We start from the raw sequence: 16,623 nt of genomic DNA on the forward strand, positions 1-16,623 counted from the left end.
TTATAACTGACATTTCTCATTACCGCTAATTTCAATTTTCGTGTAAAGGTTTGTACATTTATCTGGATTAATATATGCTACTAATTTGTTTGCATTTGGCGTAAAAGGTTTTTACTGAACTACTAAAGAATCATTTTTGAACAACGTAAAATGATTTTGTGTGTGTGTCTCTTTCTCTACAGATTGGATAAAGATTGAAACTAGCTTGTCACAGTTACCTTTGAATTAATCTACACTTTTCCTCTGAGCAGTTAATTTTCTCCTTTACAGCTGACATAGTGCCAATAAGGCACCGTATGACTCGTACCTAATCCTAAAGGCAGGGTAGACGGGTTCAGTGAATGTGGTGTTGAAGGTGTGGAGGTGGATCAGAGAGTCAGAGGAGATGCTGAAGAAGGACAGAGAGCCAGAGGGCCAGTCCAGATACACTCCCACTCTGTTAGACAGAGAGGAGGCTCGAGGACGCACAGATGTTCCACTGTTTTTGTGACAAACAAAGAACCCATCATCAGAACAGTCCAAACTCCAGGACTGATCGTTCCCTCCAAGCCTGCAGTCCACGCCTTTTCCTTTCCTTCTGATTCCTCTGTAAGTCACACCTATATCAACCCACCCTCCCCACTCGACCTCCCAGTAACATCGACCAGTCAGACCAGTTGTACACAGAACCTGCCCCCAGTGATTAAATCTCTCTGGATGATCAGGATATGGCTGCTCCTGCTCCACTGCTGTCACCTTCCTGTCGTCATCAGACAGTTTGAGTTTTCTAAGAGCTGTGTTTGAGTCCAGAGTGAGTTCACAGAAATCTGAGAGAACAAGATACAACACTCTTGTTTAATAAAGTAAACAGGTGATGCTACAGGTACGCTAATTAGAAACAGACTTACACTTCCTTGGACCTGGTGTTAGCCTGCAGGCTCCTCTGTCGACCACTCTGTGGGAGAAAACACACCAAATCAGACCAGCACATAACGTCACTGTCACTCGTATGAAGTCACTTCACTCTCCTGCATGTTGACAGTTCCAGCTTCAACTTAAATCTGCCCAGAAACAAGATTCTCCAAACCTGAGAGTCTCCAGTTCACAGCGTTGATCTTTCAAGCCGACAGACAACAGCTTCACTCCTGAGTCTCCTGGATCATTGTAGCTCAGGTCCAGCTCTCTCAGATGGGAGGTGTTGGATCTCAGAGCTGAGGCCAGAAAAGCACAGCCTTCCTCTGTGACCATACAGCCTGACAGCCTGCAACAGCACAAATCAAAATAGATTGTGTGAATATACTCAGATTCTTTAAGAATTTAATGCACTATTGTCCTGTAATCACCAACTGTGACTTCAGAAGCTGCTGTTGCTCAGCAAAAGTTGCACAGTGTTGCTTTAGATCATAATTTTTATCGATAGACTAAGGAGTACTGACCCGAGAGTTTCCAGTTTACAGTGTGGACTCTCCAGTCCAACAGAAAGCATCCTCACTCCTGAGTCCTGCAGGTCATTGTCACTCAGTCCTCTCAGACTGGAGGACTGGGAGCTGAGAACTGAGGCCAGAGCTTCACAGCTTCTCTCTGAGAGGTTACAGCCACTCAGTCTGAGGAATCAGTGAGAAAAACACAGTGGCCTCTAGTTTCATGATGGCATGGTACAGGAGTAGTGAATAAAACTAGCTGGATTGGTCGATAGTTACGAAGCAGTTTGTAGGCTGCTCCCTTGAATTAAATGCTGGTGTGACAGGGCCATAAGAAAGCTATAGCACTAACTAAACACTGCACATTATATGAAACTGTGCTGAATCTATTCAGTTATCTCTGTACTTACTGAGCTTTTTTGGAGGCTTTGACCACTGGCAGCAGCCTCAGAAGAGCCTCCTCTGAAGCAGAGTATTTCTTCAGGTCAAACACGTCCAGATCTTTTTCTGATGACAGTAAGATGAAGACCAGAGCTGACCATTGAGCAGGAGACAGTTTGTGTGCAGAGAGACGTCCTGAGCTCAAGTACTTCTGGATCTTGTCAACTAAACAATGGTCATTTAGCTCATTCAGGCAATGGAACAGATTGATGCTTCTTTCTGGACGTGGATTTTCCCCAATCTTCTTCCTGATGTACTGGACCGTTTCCTCATTGGTCTGCGAGATGCTTGTTTTGTATCTAAGAAAGACTGGTAGAAGACGCTGATTGGTCGGCAGTGAAAGACCCAGGAGGAAGCGGAGGAAGAAATCCAGATGTCCATTTGGACTCTGTAAGGCCACGTCCACAGCTCTCGGGTAAAAATGTGCAAGTTTATAATTGTCTGTGAACAGTTTAGACCACCAGGATGTCGATTGTTCTGACAGCAGATTGACTCCAGAGTTGATGAAGGTCAGATGGACATGAAGAGCAGCCAGAAACTCCTGAACACTCAGATGGACGAAGCAGAACACCTTGTCCTGGTACAGTCCTCTCTCCTCTTTAAAGATCTGTGTGAACACTCCTGAGTACACTGAGGCTGCTCTGATATCGATGCCACACTCTGTCAGGTCTGATTCATAGAAGATCAGGTTTCCTTTCTGCAGCTGCTCAAAAGCCAGTTTTCCCAGAGACTCAATCATCTTCCTGGTCTCTGGACTCCAGAGTGGATCTGTCCCAGATCCTCCATCATACTTGATGTTTTCCACTTTGGTCTGGACCACCAGGAAGTGGATGTACATCTGAGTCAGGGTCTTGGGCAGCTCTCCTCCCTCTCTGGTTTTCAACACATCCTCCAGAACTGTAGCAGTGATCCAGCAGAAGACTGGGATGTGGCACATGATGTGGAGGCTTCGTGAGGTCTTGATGTGGGAGATGATCCTGCTGGCCTGATCCTCATCTCTGAACCTCTTCCTGAAGTACTCCTCCTTCTGTGGGTCAGTGAACCCTCTGACCTCTGTCACCATGTCAACACACTCAGGAGGGATCTGATTGGCTGCTGCAGGTCGTGTGGTTATCCAGAGGCGAGCAGAGGGAAGCAGTTTCCCCCTGATGAGGTTTGTCAGCAGCACGTCCACTGAGGTGGACTCTGTAACATCAGTCAGGATCTCAGTGTTGTGGAAGTCCAGAGGAAGTCGACACTCATCCAGACCGTCAAAGATGAACACAACCTGGAACTCTTCAAACCTGCAGATTCCTGCTTCTTTGGTTTCAGTAAAGAAGTGATGAACAAGTTCCACCAAGCTCAACTTTTTCTCTTTCAGCACATTCAGCTCTCTGAAAGTGAATGGAAATGTGAAGTGTATGTGCTGGTTGGCTTTGTCTTCAGCCCAGTCCAGAGTGAACTTCTGTGTTAAGACTGTTTTCCCAATGCCAGCCACTCCCTTTGTCATCACTGTTCTGATTGGTTCATCTCTTCCAGGTGAGGCTTTAAAGATGTCTTCTTGTCTGATGGTTGTTTCTGGTCTGTCTGGTTTCCTGGATGTTGTTTCAATCTGTCTGACCTCATGTTCATCATTGACCTCTCCAGTCCCTCCCTCTGTGATGTAGAGCTCTGTGTAGATCTGATTCAGAAGGGTTGGGTTTCCTGATTTAGAGATCCCCTCAAACAAAGTCCGAAACTTCTTCGACAAATTGTATTTGTGTTTTTCCTGGCACATGACAGCAGAACCCCCTGATTGAGCAAACAAGGATTAAGATCAGTGAGTGAATTTTAAGGTAAATGTGTTACTTTCTTATTGATGTATACTATTTACTATAATACTATTATATTAAATGTTAAAATCCTCTTACTGCTCTGCAGAGAGTCAGCCAGCTCCTTCTGCTTCATTCTCCTCAGGAAGTAAAGAGTGATCTTGAGAAAAGCCTCTCTGCTGCTCTGCCTCAGCTCTTCATCTTCATCATCAGGCAGGTCATCATCCTCCCTCTTTATGCTTTCTGGACCAGGACTTAAAACCCTCTGAAATCTCTTCAGCTCCTTCTTCACAAATGTGTTAATGCTCTCCTCAAGAAGCTGGAATGGAAATGGAAAGACAATATTCAGTATCTCCTTTAAAGACCAGTTGGTACAATTACAAGCTGAATATTTATTTTTCATGTCAGTACAAATACAGACCTTAAATACAGAGTCCAGATCTGTTTGGTGAAACCCATCACTGTAGACCTCGGACCTCTCAGCAGTGTCGACACTGTGACAGAAGAGCAAGTATCAGGTCACAATATCAACCATTTCCAGGTTTTTCATGAGGTAAGAACACTCTTTAGACTGTGAACCTGTCACAAACCCATATTTAAAGTACTCCTGTATTTATACTGAATAATTGTGGGTCTGCATTGAGGACTCTGCTGATGTGTTTCATTTTATCTGTACAACAGAAAGTTCTCCTTTTTGGCTGGACAGGCTGCAGCAGAGCCTGTAAACACAAACACGAGTTCTGCCGAGAGCTGCGTGCCCATCGCGTTAAAGTTGAACTGTCAGTGATGTGGCGAGTTCAGCAGGAGAGACACTCACACAGAGAGGCAGGATTTCATAACTGAGTTGTGACAGAGACACCACCTTTATGTCTGTATGATAAAAGGAACAAATACTCTTTAACAATCTTAATCTTTGTGAACAGCTAAGTTTGATTCAACATCTCTAGCACAAATACATTTCAGATTTATCACACACTGAACAGAATATCCCTGTAACAAACTGTCCAGTAATATACAAGACACACATAAACACACTAGTGTGTACTATGAGCTATAGCTTACTTCTCTTCAGAGGTAAAGGACCGACTTTCTTTAAAGGTGATAATGCCTTGTTTGGAGTGGTCACTCTTCATGGACACACACAGCTGGGCTCTGGAGAATCTGGATTCTTATCAATGGTGGGATCTGATGGACAGAAAATTACACACAAACTCAAATAACTGCTTAGAAAATGGTTTCAGGTGTGGACATGATAAAGTGGAATATGTACCATTACCATGTGTGTTCAACAACAAAACATATACATATATGTAAGTGTAAACTCCAGAGGGTCAAAGATCTTTCTTTCTGATCAGGCATGTTGTTTATCTACTAAATTATGATACTGTTACTTGTTCCCTTATCAAGACTTTAACCGAGCAGAGACATAAAACATAAGGATTATTTTCATTTGAAGTTGTACCTTTCCATGGTGAAAGTAACCAGCAGCCACACTGATGAGAGACTAGACAGAGAAAACAAAAATTAAAGAAGAAGTTAAGAAGAATAGAGTTTGTGTAGCCTGAAATATTAGTCACAACATGATGATACTGTTCTAGAGCACAACACCGGAGTCTTTAGAGACTGTAATGACAAGAATTCAGATACTTACTCGAGTCATTCACAGGTCCCGACTGTTCAGCAGGTCACACGTGTTGTTTTCATCATGTTTTATCCATTTCTGCTCAAATACAGTCTATCAAATGCTGCTTGTTTTCAGTGTCAGTGCTGTTTATCTGAAGAAACGTCCTCAGGGCTTCAAAGCCTCTGTATTAAATTATAAAACTATAAAGCAGATGTGAAGGCAAAGATCAGGTTCTTGCAGTTTTATTGTTAATTTCTAATCTCATCAGTGAACAAAGGTCTCCTTGCTCTGATCAAAACACCATCATTAGAGCCATAAAACCAATAAACTACCGTATGAAACGTCCAAATACTAACGTTTAATAATGTCTACATACTAAAACTTATATTATTTGGTAAAAGTAATAATTACAGGTTGTTATAGGCCCCAGAATTAGAAGCATTTAGAGTAAACACTGAGGCTGTAACAAGGAAAGTTAATGACGTTGAATATTAATTCATTAATCATTACAAAGTGAGAGCAGTGTTGACTTGATCCTTCGCTCTGTTATATTAAAAACACTTTCATTATCAGCGGTGTGATTAAAGTTTAAAGTCTAATTCTTTGAGTGATGAGTTCAGGGGACTCCTGTGTCCAGTGAATTATTATCTCATCCAATTAACTTAAACATTATAAATCAGTTTAAAGTTTTAGTTGTTGTGGATGAAGTGAAACACCTGCTGGTGTGTGAATGGAGGGTGTGTCAGGTCTAGACAGTCTGGGTTTAGTGTTTTGATTTCTGTCATGGAGAAGAGGCCGTCTCATGTCTATCGTCAGCACCAAGAATCAACGATGTAGTCACTTGATTTTTTAAATAGTTAATGTGACAAAACATCATAGATTGTGTTTTCTCATGATATTAGCAGAGGATATTTGCCAGGGTGAGACACACTGACAAGTTAATTCAGAGCATCGAGCTGAGAAAGGCTGTTATTTGCATATGAACTCAGCCTTTCATGTGTTTGATGACGATATCATCACATGGCTTAAACGTTGTCACGGACGACCATGACAATAAAGGTGAACTCCACCTATCTGGTACGCTGACATGATGAGACAGGAATGCAGCTGTGCGAGACTCGACTTATTAATTACAGCGCATCTTCTCTACACTGACAGAAGGAGCAGCTGTTGACTGCTGTCCAGACCAGGTAAGAGTCTTTTTCTCTCATTAGAAATGTTTTGTATGGAGCAACAGAGCAGCCAGATTAAACCTTTAGGAGAGAGTTAGAGGTTTTCAAACTGTTTTACAGCATTTAAAATCTAATAACATGAAACAAGAATATTAAATTTGCTACGACATATTTGGTGTTTTGCTGATAATGTGAAAATTCCTTTTAGTTTTAGTGCAACACTGAGAAACAGTTTAGAAACAAACAGCTGAAGACGACATTAAGCTGAACTTTACTTTACCTCCTTAAAATCAAAGCCACAGGATGAATTTTTGTAAGTTTGAAAGAGTTCTGCAGCCTTTTCCAAACTGGACTGGATTAAAAAATGATAAAAACACCTTATAGGTTCCTGAAAGGTTAATGCTTTCCCTGTCATTTCCCCAGCCTATAATTTTAACTCTGTCTGGTCAAACCGGTTTAACTGAAGTCTAAACGGGCGCCTCCCTGTTTTCATTTATTTATTGTAGTGTATCGTAAGAGAGTCACCGACGCCACCGACGCAGAAATGTGGGGCAGCAGTTCAGGTAAGACACAGTTTTATCTCTTCCTTTGTTTATCCTCCATCTTTTTTCAGGCGACTGTGTCTCCACTCCTCATGTTTTTATTTGACTTTTTCTGATTGGTTCTCCTGCAGACAGCCACCCCTCAGGCTACGACCTGGGCCCCAAGCCAGGGGACCAGGGGAGCCACGGGCCTGGAGGTGGGAGTGGAAGAGACGGTCGCTCTGGACGAGATGACCGCCATGGAGGAGACCGCCCAGAGATGATCGCCATGGAGATGATCTCCATGGAGGAGACCGTCATGGAGATGATCGCCATGGAGATGATCGCCATGGAGGAGACCGCCCCAGAGATGATCATGAGGACAGCCACAGGAGATCCAGCCCCGACCGTGACAGGGACCGCCACAGGGATAGACACAGCCCTGACTGCCACGGAGACAACGACAAGGAACGCGACCACAGCCCTCGTCGTCATCGTCGGGGCAGCGGTGGTGGGAGCCCCAGACACGGTAGCAGTGGTAGCAGCAACAGCGGCAGCGATGATGAGCACAGGGGCCACGGAAAACATGGACGCAAACACAAGCACGGGGGCCACGGGCGCGGTCGTGGTCGTGGTCGTGGTTGTGGTCATGGTCGTGGAGGATGGTGAGACCAGAAGACAGGTGAACACAGGGGAGATGTAAACTTCATAAACCCACTTTGTCAGTCATCTTCTTAATCTGAGCGACAGCTCTTACATGAAAACAAGATGGAGCAGGTTATTCTGGTTTGAAGTGGAATTCAAAAATTCAAAAGTTTGAATCTGAAAAAACCCAGTAACGTCAGAAGCTTAATTTTCTGTTTTGTCTCGTTTTGTTTTCCAGGCAGCAGACTCACTGACCTGCAGAGACTTGACCTGCCTCTGAAAGAAAGATTAAAACATGTAGAACTGGATCGTTTTCTGCCATGTACTCAAACTAAACCCACTGTTAGTACAGTATCACTGTTCTGTTTCCCCCCTGGAGCAGCTGTGGTTGTTTGCTGTGTGAATGAAACTGCCTGCAGCCTTTGAATGTCTGCCAAACAACCGTCATGGCTGCTGGAATCCAAAATGAAAAAACTGCGATACAGCTAAAGGATAACTCTGGTATTTTTTAATTGAGCCTTGTTTTTCCGTGTTTTTGGGTGTAAATGATTGATAGGGACAAACATCTGTGAATCTTGAGCATTACTGAGTAAGAACGGTGCACCAGGCCACTGATGGGCAACTTTACACGTCATGTACGTCCACTTAAGTGCTTGTTTTGCCACTGACAGACTCAGATTGTTGATTTAAGTGTCTGACAATAGGATTCCTACAGATATAGTGCTTTTTATTAAAGAGTAAGATCCCTTTTGTTCAACCAGAAACATCACCGCACATCACTGTACCAGACTCCATTGACAAAACAGGGATTTAACCAGGAGCTGCTGGAATACCACTGCCTCCATCTGTTAGTGTGTCTGTGTTACTGTGGGACTTTCAGTGGTGGAAAGTTTCTGATTGACTTCTTCATCCACTGAAAATCACACAGTAATAAAAACACACTAACAGATGGAGGCAGCGGTTTTCCAGCAGCTCCCAGTAAAACGTTTCTCAATGGAGTCTGGTAGAGATATATAGAGATGTTTCTGGATCTTCCTCTTTAATAAAAAGCTCTGTCTCTGTAGGAATCCTGTTCATAATGTTGTCGGACACTGAGAAGAACAATCTGAGTCTGTCAATGATAGAAAACAAGAACTTTAGTGGACGTATTTCGACGTGGAAAACTGCACCAATTCCAGAGGTTTTTGTCCCGATTAATCACTGACACCCAAAACCATGGGGAGATAAGGCCCAGGTTCCAGAGTGCTGGAGGTACATATTGTCCTGCACAGTGTGGGCAGCAGAAAAGTAAACATGCTAATGCTGTACTTCTGTGCTTATCTGAAATAAAATGTTCTGAAAGCATAAACTGAAATTAGTCTTGTGTTTGTAAAATATTTTAACTTCTTTGTTTTAGAGCCAAAACAAAACTTCCTTCCTCCACGCCTCTGGGTGGAGCAGCAGTGTCAGTTAAAGTGACAGGTGTGTGGATGGTGTAGCTCCGCCTCCTGACACAGGTAGGATCAAAATGAGTGGGTGAGTCACCTGAATTGTCCAAATTTCCAAAGATACTGTGGTTATTATAAGGTGAATAAACAGGTCTGCCCTCCGTAGTTTGAACCACACCTGAAGCAGTCAAATGAAACGATAAGATGTTTGCAGGAATCAACCTGCAACAAATAAACCGTCATTAACAGATGAATGAACACAGAGGCTTTCTTCAAACAAAGGTAAAAGTAAAGTTGAACTCGTCCTCTTTTCCTCCTCTGCTGCTGCAGGAAAACATTGACTTAACCGCGACTGACCTCCGCTTATGTTTTCATGTCCACAAAGACTCTGCAAACCTGCACGGTAAACACGCCGAGAGACAAGGTCGTCCTGTTGAACAGGTGTCTGACATGTAATTTTCTCACTGACAGAGGCAGAAAATGATCAGTCCTGTCGCTGCTAAGGGAAACACTGCACAACACAACCCATCTCTGCTTCATTCAACAAAACAGGAACTGTCCAAACTACTTTTTATGTATTTTTAGTGGAAGTCTTAGATTTTAATTCAAAAATTAAACACTTAAATACTCAGTGCACCACTCTGGATGTGAGTTTATTTCTGATGTGTAAACTTTATTTATTCGATAAACCAGATTTGGAAGAAAGAGACTCATTGGCGACACCAGGTGGTAGCAAGAAGGAACTGTTAAAGCTTTAAAAAAGTTAAATTCTGGTGATATTCTTTGACCAAAACCACCAATGAATCTGTTTTGGCATCTTTGAAAGATGAAACTATATATTTGTGAGCAGATTTAAAAGGTTTAAGGTTCAGTAGAGACGTCAGGAGATATTCAGAGACTGAAACATTGTTGGTTTGAGTCTTTTCATAGGACTTACTGATGGTAAAAATACATGAATTAATACTGAATCTTATCTAACTTTATAACCTACAAATCCTGTGCAGAGATGTTGTTAAGATGTGTCAGTGTTCTGCAGCATGAGCTGTAAAATGTGACCAAGATGATTTAATGTAGGATCTTTATTCAGGAGTCATAATCTGTAATCTGTCAGTTTGTGTAGTGTTTTTGTCTTCACCTGTGGGTTAATGGATCATTTTAGCAGCTAAAACACGTCCTGGTCCAGTTTTCTGTTCATATAACATAATCATAGTCACTGTCAATGAACGGCAGGTCCTTGTATCGACTCTCCACCTCCCAGCAGAGCTGCAGAGCCTGAGCAACGATGTCCTCCGACATCTTCTGAGCAAAATCCAGAATCGGGTTACAGACCGGAGGAAGGGTCAGTGAGCAGCCGTCGTCTGCCATCTCCTCTGGACTGACGACACATTCAGCCTCCTTCACATCCTCCAGAAAGGCTTTAGTTTCATCCTGTCCTCCTTCCTCGGTGATGATGGCTTCCTTCTGTTTGTCTGAACCAGACCAGGACCAGCATCTCGACTCGTTACATCCCATTTCACAGAAACATCAGTCGACTTTTCAGCAGGACGAGCGTTTGATGATGATTTCCATGGCTGCAGAGAAGACTAACTCTGACTCCTGACAGGTGTGTTTCATCACCTGTGAGCTTCTGTTTAACCAAAAACAAAAATCAAGACAGTCAAGTTTTTAAACCCTCAACCAAGGTCATCTTTTCTACCAGTCTTTAAGTACATATAACAAAACATTTCAGAAAAACAGATCAGTTTAAAGAGGAAAAACTACTACAGGCCAAAGATAAAACATCTGAATATTGAAGTGTTTTCAGTCTCCTACTCTGCTCTGTGTTGCAGCTCCTCTCTGGACTCCGGGCAGGTTAATTTAAAGTTTCTCCAACCTTCAGAGCTGCTGATAAACAGGCAGCTGAACCCGTTTGCTGCTGCTGGGCGGTGGGAGGAGCAGATCACCCTGCACCACCCAAAACCACATCACTGTATCCTCTAAATGTCAATAATTTACTATGAAAAATGTAGCACCAGGGTCATTTTTGAAAAGACTTGTGTTTTGTAGCTCTGCTTGTAGTTGTTGTTGTTGTCTACTAGGCAGCATGAAGGGACCAGGAAACATTAAACTCAATATAATAATCAATATTTAAATCAAACACAGCACTATTTAATCATCACCCACCAAATTAAATACACAAGAGAGAAACATTGTTTGATTGTTTGGGGAAAATGTATCTTTGAATATAAATTACAATAATAGAGAATAAAAATAATCTAATGAATAATTAGTTTTTAACGTCTAGTAGTGTCTGCAGATGTGTTTGTAGTTCCTGCTGTTGTCCACCAGGTGGCGCCAACAGACCAGGAAACATTAAACTAACTGAACTGAAGGCAGAAATAATAATCAATGATTAAATCAAATAATCACACAGCTAATAACTGAACTATAGAAATACATTTTATGAAAATGTGAAATAAAAAGATGTTAAGATGCGAATACAATTACAGTTGTTGTTCTTTACTGTTATGAATCAGAGAGAGATAAAGTTGATACCTGCAGGATAAAAGTAGAAGCTGTGCTCTTTATTTTCTGCCTAAAAACTTTCCACGATAAAAACAAAAGTCCTGTTTGTCTTTGCTGTCTTGGTGTTGCTGAAAAAAGCTGAAAGCACCGTGAAAACAAGAGTCGACAGACTCCACAGTGGATCCAGATGAATTAACCATGCCCAACCTGCTTAAGTGTCCTTGAGCAAGAGGCAATGACTGCTCCCCCATCTTCTTTTAACTAAAGTTTCTAAAGCGTTAAATCAGTGGTAAAATGTAGAGCATGTCCTTAAAGATGAGAAAATCTTAACTCAAGCTTCATTTAAAGATCATAAAATTGATCATAAAATCTTGCTACCTCTTTAAATCTCCTCTCTCTGATTAAAAAAAGATCCTCCTTGCAGCCAATCATAAACTCCTGAGGTCCGGGGACAGACTCATATCAGCCAGAGTCGCTGCACTGACCTCTTCTTCTCTGCAGGATGCTCCTCTTGTTCTGTCTCACCCTCTTCTTCTCTGCGGCTTTTTCCATGGAGACGAACCAGACCTCCAAGCTGCTGGCGGAGAGCGGAGAGCAGTGCTCGGCCTGCGACTTCCGGGAGCACAGCAAGCAGATGAGGCTCCACAGCATCAAGTCCCAGATCCTCAGCATCCTGCGGCTCGAGCAGGCGCCCAACATCAGCCGGGACATGATCCGCCAGCTGCTCCCCAAAGCGCCTCCTCTGACGCAGCTCCTGGACCAGTACGACCCGCGGGTGGAGGACGAGGACCACGCCACGACAGAGACCATCATCACTATGGCCACCAAGCGTAACTAAACCAAACCATACAATACTTTTCAACACTTTCCAAAGTATAATGTTTATATCTGTGGGAGTAGAAGAACAAAACATCAGAGCAGATCCAATAATTGAGTTAATTACATGAACATTTCTGCTTGAAGTCACGTTCAAGTCTTATTTAAAGCAACAGTATGTAACTATATCCCAGCTTCAGTGTTACTGTGACGGTTCACTGACTTAATAAACAGAGTTTATTCCATCTCCCTCTAACTGAGTGAAAGTTCCAGAGTAAAGTAAAAAAAAAAAAAAAAACAGTTCATCTCCAGCCAGAAAACTGACAGAAATATCAAGAGTTTTAAATGGAGTTTGGTGTGTTTATTTGAGCCACAGCCGGGGATCATGGGTAATATACACCGTTCAGCTGTGTTTCAGTGTTAAATATATGATTTTTTTCTGGTGGTGGTGTTTGAGGAAAGGTCAGGAGGTCACCAGATTAACCAGGTGAAAAATTTTATATGTGTGATGTATGTGAATGATTTCCTCCAGATAATCCCGTCGCCCAGGACGAGTTGTCCTTGTGTTGTCTGTTCAGCCTCAGTCCAAAGATCCAGCCCAAAAACATCCTGAGTGCTCAGCTGTGGGTCCACCTGCGTCCGGCCGACATGGTCACCACCGTCTTCCTGCAGATCACCCACCTCAAACCGGGCAAAGAGGGAAACAACACCCGGGTCCGAGTCCGCTCCCTGAAGATCGACACAGACGCCGGCGCCGGTTCCTGGCAAAGCGTCGACATCAAGTCCCTGCTGCAGGCGTGGCTGCGTCAGCCGGAGACCAACTACGGCATCGAGATCAACGCCTACGACTCCAAGGGCGAAGACCTGGCCTGTCACGTCTGCGGAGCCCGGAGAGGAAGGACTGGTGAGCTCACAACAAATCAAAATAGAATAGACAGAGAAATTAGCATTTTTCATAATAGTTCTAATCGTTAATTTCCATGAAAGTGATGATATTTCTGATGAACCACCTCACTGATCTTTTTTTATGTAGAGTCATCAGTTTCACCCCGGTCCAGAGTTTTGACCTCGTCTCTTTAACTTCCCTCCTAGCAACCGTTCATCGAAGTGAAGATCCTCGACAGCCCCAAGAGATCCCGCCGTGACTCGGGCCTCAACTGCGACGAGGAGTCGGCGGAGACGCGCTGCTGCCGCTACCCGCTCACCGTCGACTTCGAGGAGTTCGGCTGGGACTGGATCATCGCGCCCAAACGCTACCGGGCCAACTACTGCTCAGGGGAGTGTGAGTTCATGCACCTGCAGCAGTACCCGCACGCGCACCTGGTGAACAAGGCCAACCCACGGGGCACGGCGGGGCCCTGCTGCACGCCCACCAAGATGTCGCCCATCAACATGCTCTACTTCAACCGCAAGGAGCAGATCATCTACGGGAAGATCCCGTCCATGGTGGTCGACCACTGCGGCTGCTCCTGAGGAAACCCCTGCAGGAGTCAGGGTCGGTCCTGGGAGTAGGATATGATGGAAACAGTAGATTCTGAAGGTTATAACGGTGGTAAAATCACATCAACGATGGCAGAAATGTGTGATTAAATGATAGAAATGTGAGCAAGTGATGGTAGTTTAGGCTTTGCTAATGTAACAGCCCGGTCATCAAGTAGTTTTTACACCTGTAACAGCAGATTTCTGGTCAAAAACAAAGCTCAACAGATGTAATCACCACTTCAATTTAAATTTCAGGCTTTTTCTCTCTGGATAGATGGACTGGCTCCTGCTGCTTCCTGTCCTCCTGTCTTATGAAAACGTGTCCTGATTTGAGCCCTGGACCAGAACAAACCCTGCAGGGCGTCTTCCATGTGCCTCTTTATTTTAAAAAACATGAACCGGGTGACTCTGAGCCAACACATCGCCCCTCTCTTGTTTGCAAACTCCTCGCTGTGACCAGTTCTCAAAAGCGACAGAGAGGAAGAGACGTTGTTTTGTTTTTTTTGTTTTTTTAAAAGGACGTTGTTGCAGGTGTGTTGTGATTTTATTTTGCTAATTGTATTTTCTTTGTGACGGACAGTGTGATATGTTGTAAACATGTAAAGTCAGTCAGTTCGTCGTCGGCAGAGAGAATGGATGGAGCCTTTAAGGCCCCTGTACTCTCGATCCTGTCTTTGAATGCATCTGCAGCCTCTCAGAAGCTTTTGAAGCAGATTTTCCTTAACATCACTGCAGTGATCAAATATGAAAGGATAACTGGATTTTTGAGCCTGGCCTGTATTTTCCACTGTTTCCTGTTGAAAATGATTGATAGGGACAAAAATCCTTTCACTAATGTTCTTGTTGTTGCCACTGAACGGCTCGGATTGTTATTATAAACATTATGACAGGATTCCTACAGAGACAGAGCTTTTTATTAGCGAGTAATAACCAGAAACATCTCTATATATCTCCACCAGACTCCATTGAGAAAAACAGGAATTTAACCAGGAGCTGCTGGAATACCACTGCCTCCATCTGTTAGTGTGTTTGTGTTACTGTGTGGTACTTTTACTCATATAAAGTATCTGATTACTTCTTCCACCACTGAAAGTCACACAGTAACACAAATCAAAACCAGCCTTTGTCTAAAGGTTTGAAAAAATGACCACTGTCTGAACAGTGCGGGAAGATGAGGAGAGAATGTGATCTCAGAGGGAGGTTTCATCTCGATTTGAAGCTGAGTGCAGATGTCCTGACTGTTGTTGTGCTTCACGGGGGTTTCTGACCCAAAAGTCTTTGTTCTGCTGTCAGAACAGAACAGAATGTCCACGAGTGACACAGATTTACTGCGTCTGTGGTTATGCAGTGAACTTGAGTTAACTTTTTTTGCTGCAAAAACGTCCATCCGAGTGAATTATTTCCTGTTTTTCTAGTTTCAGTGTGTTCATCTCTATAAAAGTGAGAGTTTAATTAGATTTTAAAGAGAAATTTAAGGTGAAGAAAACTACAAAAGAAGCATATTTGGATGGATGTTTTTTTGTATCTTGTGTTTGTTGATATTTATCTTTGTTCACACTGATGCCTTCCTCCACAGCAGCAGTCCCTGCATGATTTTATGATTTTAAGTAATTATAAGTTTCCACCACATGGGTGCAGTAAAGTTCTCTGTACTTGCCTTGAGAAAAGAGGTTTAAGTTTCATTTTCGGCCCTTTTACAGTTTAAATCGCTGTACTAAAAGCTGCCAGGGTTGATGGTTTAAGTCCCACTGATGCTTTTGTGCACTCTGTATACATTTACATTTGTTATATTTTGACTGTAAATGTCAAAATTGTGAGAAAAGACTGGTTAGATAAGGATTTATTACTAATTTCTGCACATTAATAACAATATTAGCCCATATTTTACCACACTTTATAAAGCAAACTGTAGTTCTCTGGATTCATTTGTACATTTTTCTGATTTTTTCCAGTAGTGTTGATTAACAGTCACGTTATTCTCCTGTGCATCTGAATAAAATACTCTTTGTAAATGACAAATTGTAAATTATATTATAATAAAAGAATATTATAAGCCCTTATTACTCATGACTCCTTAAAATATGATCAAACCTTCGTCCTGGGCATCAGAAGTTACCAGGTTAATCTCTAAATACTCACTTTAATAAATAGGTAAGACAATTAGACTTAGACATTTATTCATATGTGTTTTTCTTCCTTACTATCTCTGGCACTCATTAGGTGCTCCAAAAGAATAATTACATGCTCGTTATTAATTTAATGATTAGGTACAACCTTTAAGACATCAAATATACAGTAAAATAAGTCTTATATTTATCATCATTATTAGGGTAAAATATGACTCACTGATCATAAATCTGAAGCTGTTAAAACAATAATAATAATAATAAACGGCTTATTTTTATGTTTTATTATCGCCATATCTTGTTGATTGATAAAGTTTTATTTTCCAATCACACCTGCTAATTTTTAAAACTATTTTTATTTCTTATTTTGCACAAACTCTGCATAATAACGTGTAAACTGGCCTTTGAGGTGAGTTAGGTTTTGGTTTCAGAGAGGTAGGTGTTCGGCTTACTTTCTCTTTCTCTGAAAACACGTGGTCACTCAATGCTCTTCTGTTCACTGGCTTTCCTCCCTGTTAAAACCCTGCATTATTTGTGCTTTTTATCATCAAAATACATTTAACATACAATTTGACAACCTTAGAGTCTAAAAAACATTTTTAAAAATGAGTTTAATTTCGGTATTGTGCTATTATTGGGGAATTTATTTGCAAAAACACTGTGTATAATTATTA

The 16,623-nt window shown here is 42.3% G+C and overlaps 3 protein-coding genes and 1 long non-coding RNA gene across 6 annotated transcripts; 2 read left to right on the forward strand and 2 right to left on the reverse strand.

The window, feature by feature from the left end:
* Positions 1-122: 122 nt before the first annotated feature.
* On the reverse strand, positions 123-4,200 carry LOC108873047 (NLR family CARD domain-containing protein 3). Its single transcript, XM_018661065.2, has 7 exons — positions 4,053-4,200; positions 3,731-3,950; positions 1,811-3,611; positions 1,416-1,583; positions 1,067-1,240; positions 888-934; positions 123-806 (listed from the first exon to the last, which is right to left on the reverse strand). The coding sequence occupies exons 2-7, from the start codon at positions 3,765-3,767 to the stop codon at positions 265-267; spliced, it is 2,769 nt and encodes a 922-aa protein (XP_018516581.2). The 5' UTR covers positions 3,768-3,950; positions 4,053-4,200; the 3' UTR covers positions 123-264.
* Positions 4,201-6,303: 2,103 nt separating this feature from the next.
* LOC127139149 (uncharacterized) lies at positions 6,304-8,941 on the forward strand. Of its 3 annotated transcripts, XM_051066109.1 has the most exons (5): positions 6,306-6,445; positions 6,934-6,990; positions 7,101-7,206; positions 7,251-7,613; positions 7,832-7,887. In XM_051066109.1, exons 2-5 carry the CDS (start codon positions 6,972-6,974, stop codon positions 7,845-7,847), a joined length of 504 nt encoding a protein of 167 aa, XP_050922066.1. In that variant the 5' UTR covers positions 6,306-6,445; positions 6,934-6,971; the 3' UTR covers positions 7,848-7,887. The 3 variants fall into 3 exon arrangements, with proteins under 3 accessions (XP_050922064.1, XP_050922066.1, XP_050922065.1); XM_051066107.1 differs by having other exon boundaries at positions 6,304-6,445; positions 7,101-7,613; positions 7,832-8,941; XM_051066108.1 differs by having other exon boundaries at positions 6,316-6,445; positions 7,101-7,630.
* Positions 8,942-9,668: 727 nt separating this feature from the next.
* Positions 9,669-12,003, reverse strand: LOC108873148 (uncharacterized). The gene is made up of 2 exons (XR_001959371.2): positions 10,833-12,003; positions 9,669-10,647 (listed from the first exon to the last, which is right to left on the reverse strand). It is a non-coding gene; the product is annotated as an uncharacterized LOC108873148 (long non-coding RNA).
* A 7-nt stretch (positions 12,004-12,010) lies between these two features.
* LOC108873145 (growth/differentiation factor 8) lies at positions 12,011-15,883 on the forward strand. The gene is given in 4 exon segments (XM_018661271.2): positions 12,011-12,355; positions 12,874-13,211; positions 13,213-13,245; positions 13,434-15,883. Coding segments are annotated over 4 exon segments (1,080 nt in total). The 5' UTR covers positions 12,011-12,027; the 3' UTR covers positions 13,815-15,883.
* The last annotated feature ends 740 nt before the right edge of the window (positions 15,884-16,623 follow it).

This window comes from Lates calcarifer, linkage group LG7_2 (assembly GCF_001640805.2).
Source record: "Lates calcarifer isolate ASB-BC8 linkage group LG7_2, TLL_Latcal_v3, whole genome shotgun sequence".
Taxonomy (NCBI): Eukaryota; Metazoa; Chordata; class Actinopteri; family Centropomidae; genus Lates; species Lates calcarifer.

What these genes read in the sequence shown, in the direction of transcription:
- LOC108873047 (XM_018661065.2), bottom strand. Translation starts at nt 3,767, where the DNA reads ATGAAGCAGAAGGAGCTGGCTGACTCTCTGCAGAGCA. An exon ending in AAAGCCTCCAAAAAAGCTCA is followed by an intron (nt 1,584 to 1,810) that starts GTAAGTACAGAG and finishes CTGATTCCTCAG; the next exon opens with ACTGAGTGGCTGTAACCTCT. An exon ending in AACACCAGGTCCAAGGAAGT is followed by an intron (nt 807 to 887) that starts GTAAGTCTGTTT and finishes TTGTTCTCTCAG; the next exon opens with ATTTCTGTGAACTCACTCTG.
- LOC127139149 (XM_051066107.1), top strand. An exon ending in GGTCATGGTCGTGGAGGATG is followed by an intron (nt 7,614 to 7,831) that starts GTGAGACCAGAA and finishes TTTGTTTTCCAG; the next exon opens with GCAGCAGACTCACTGACCTG.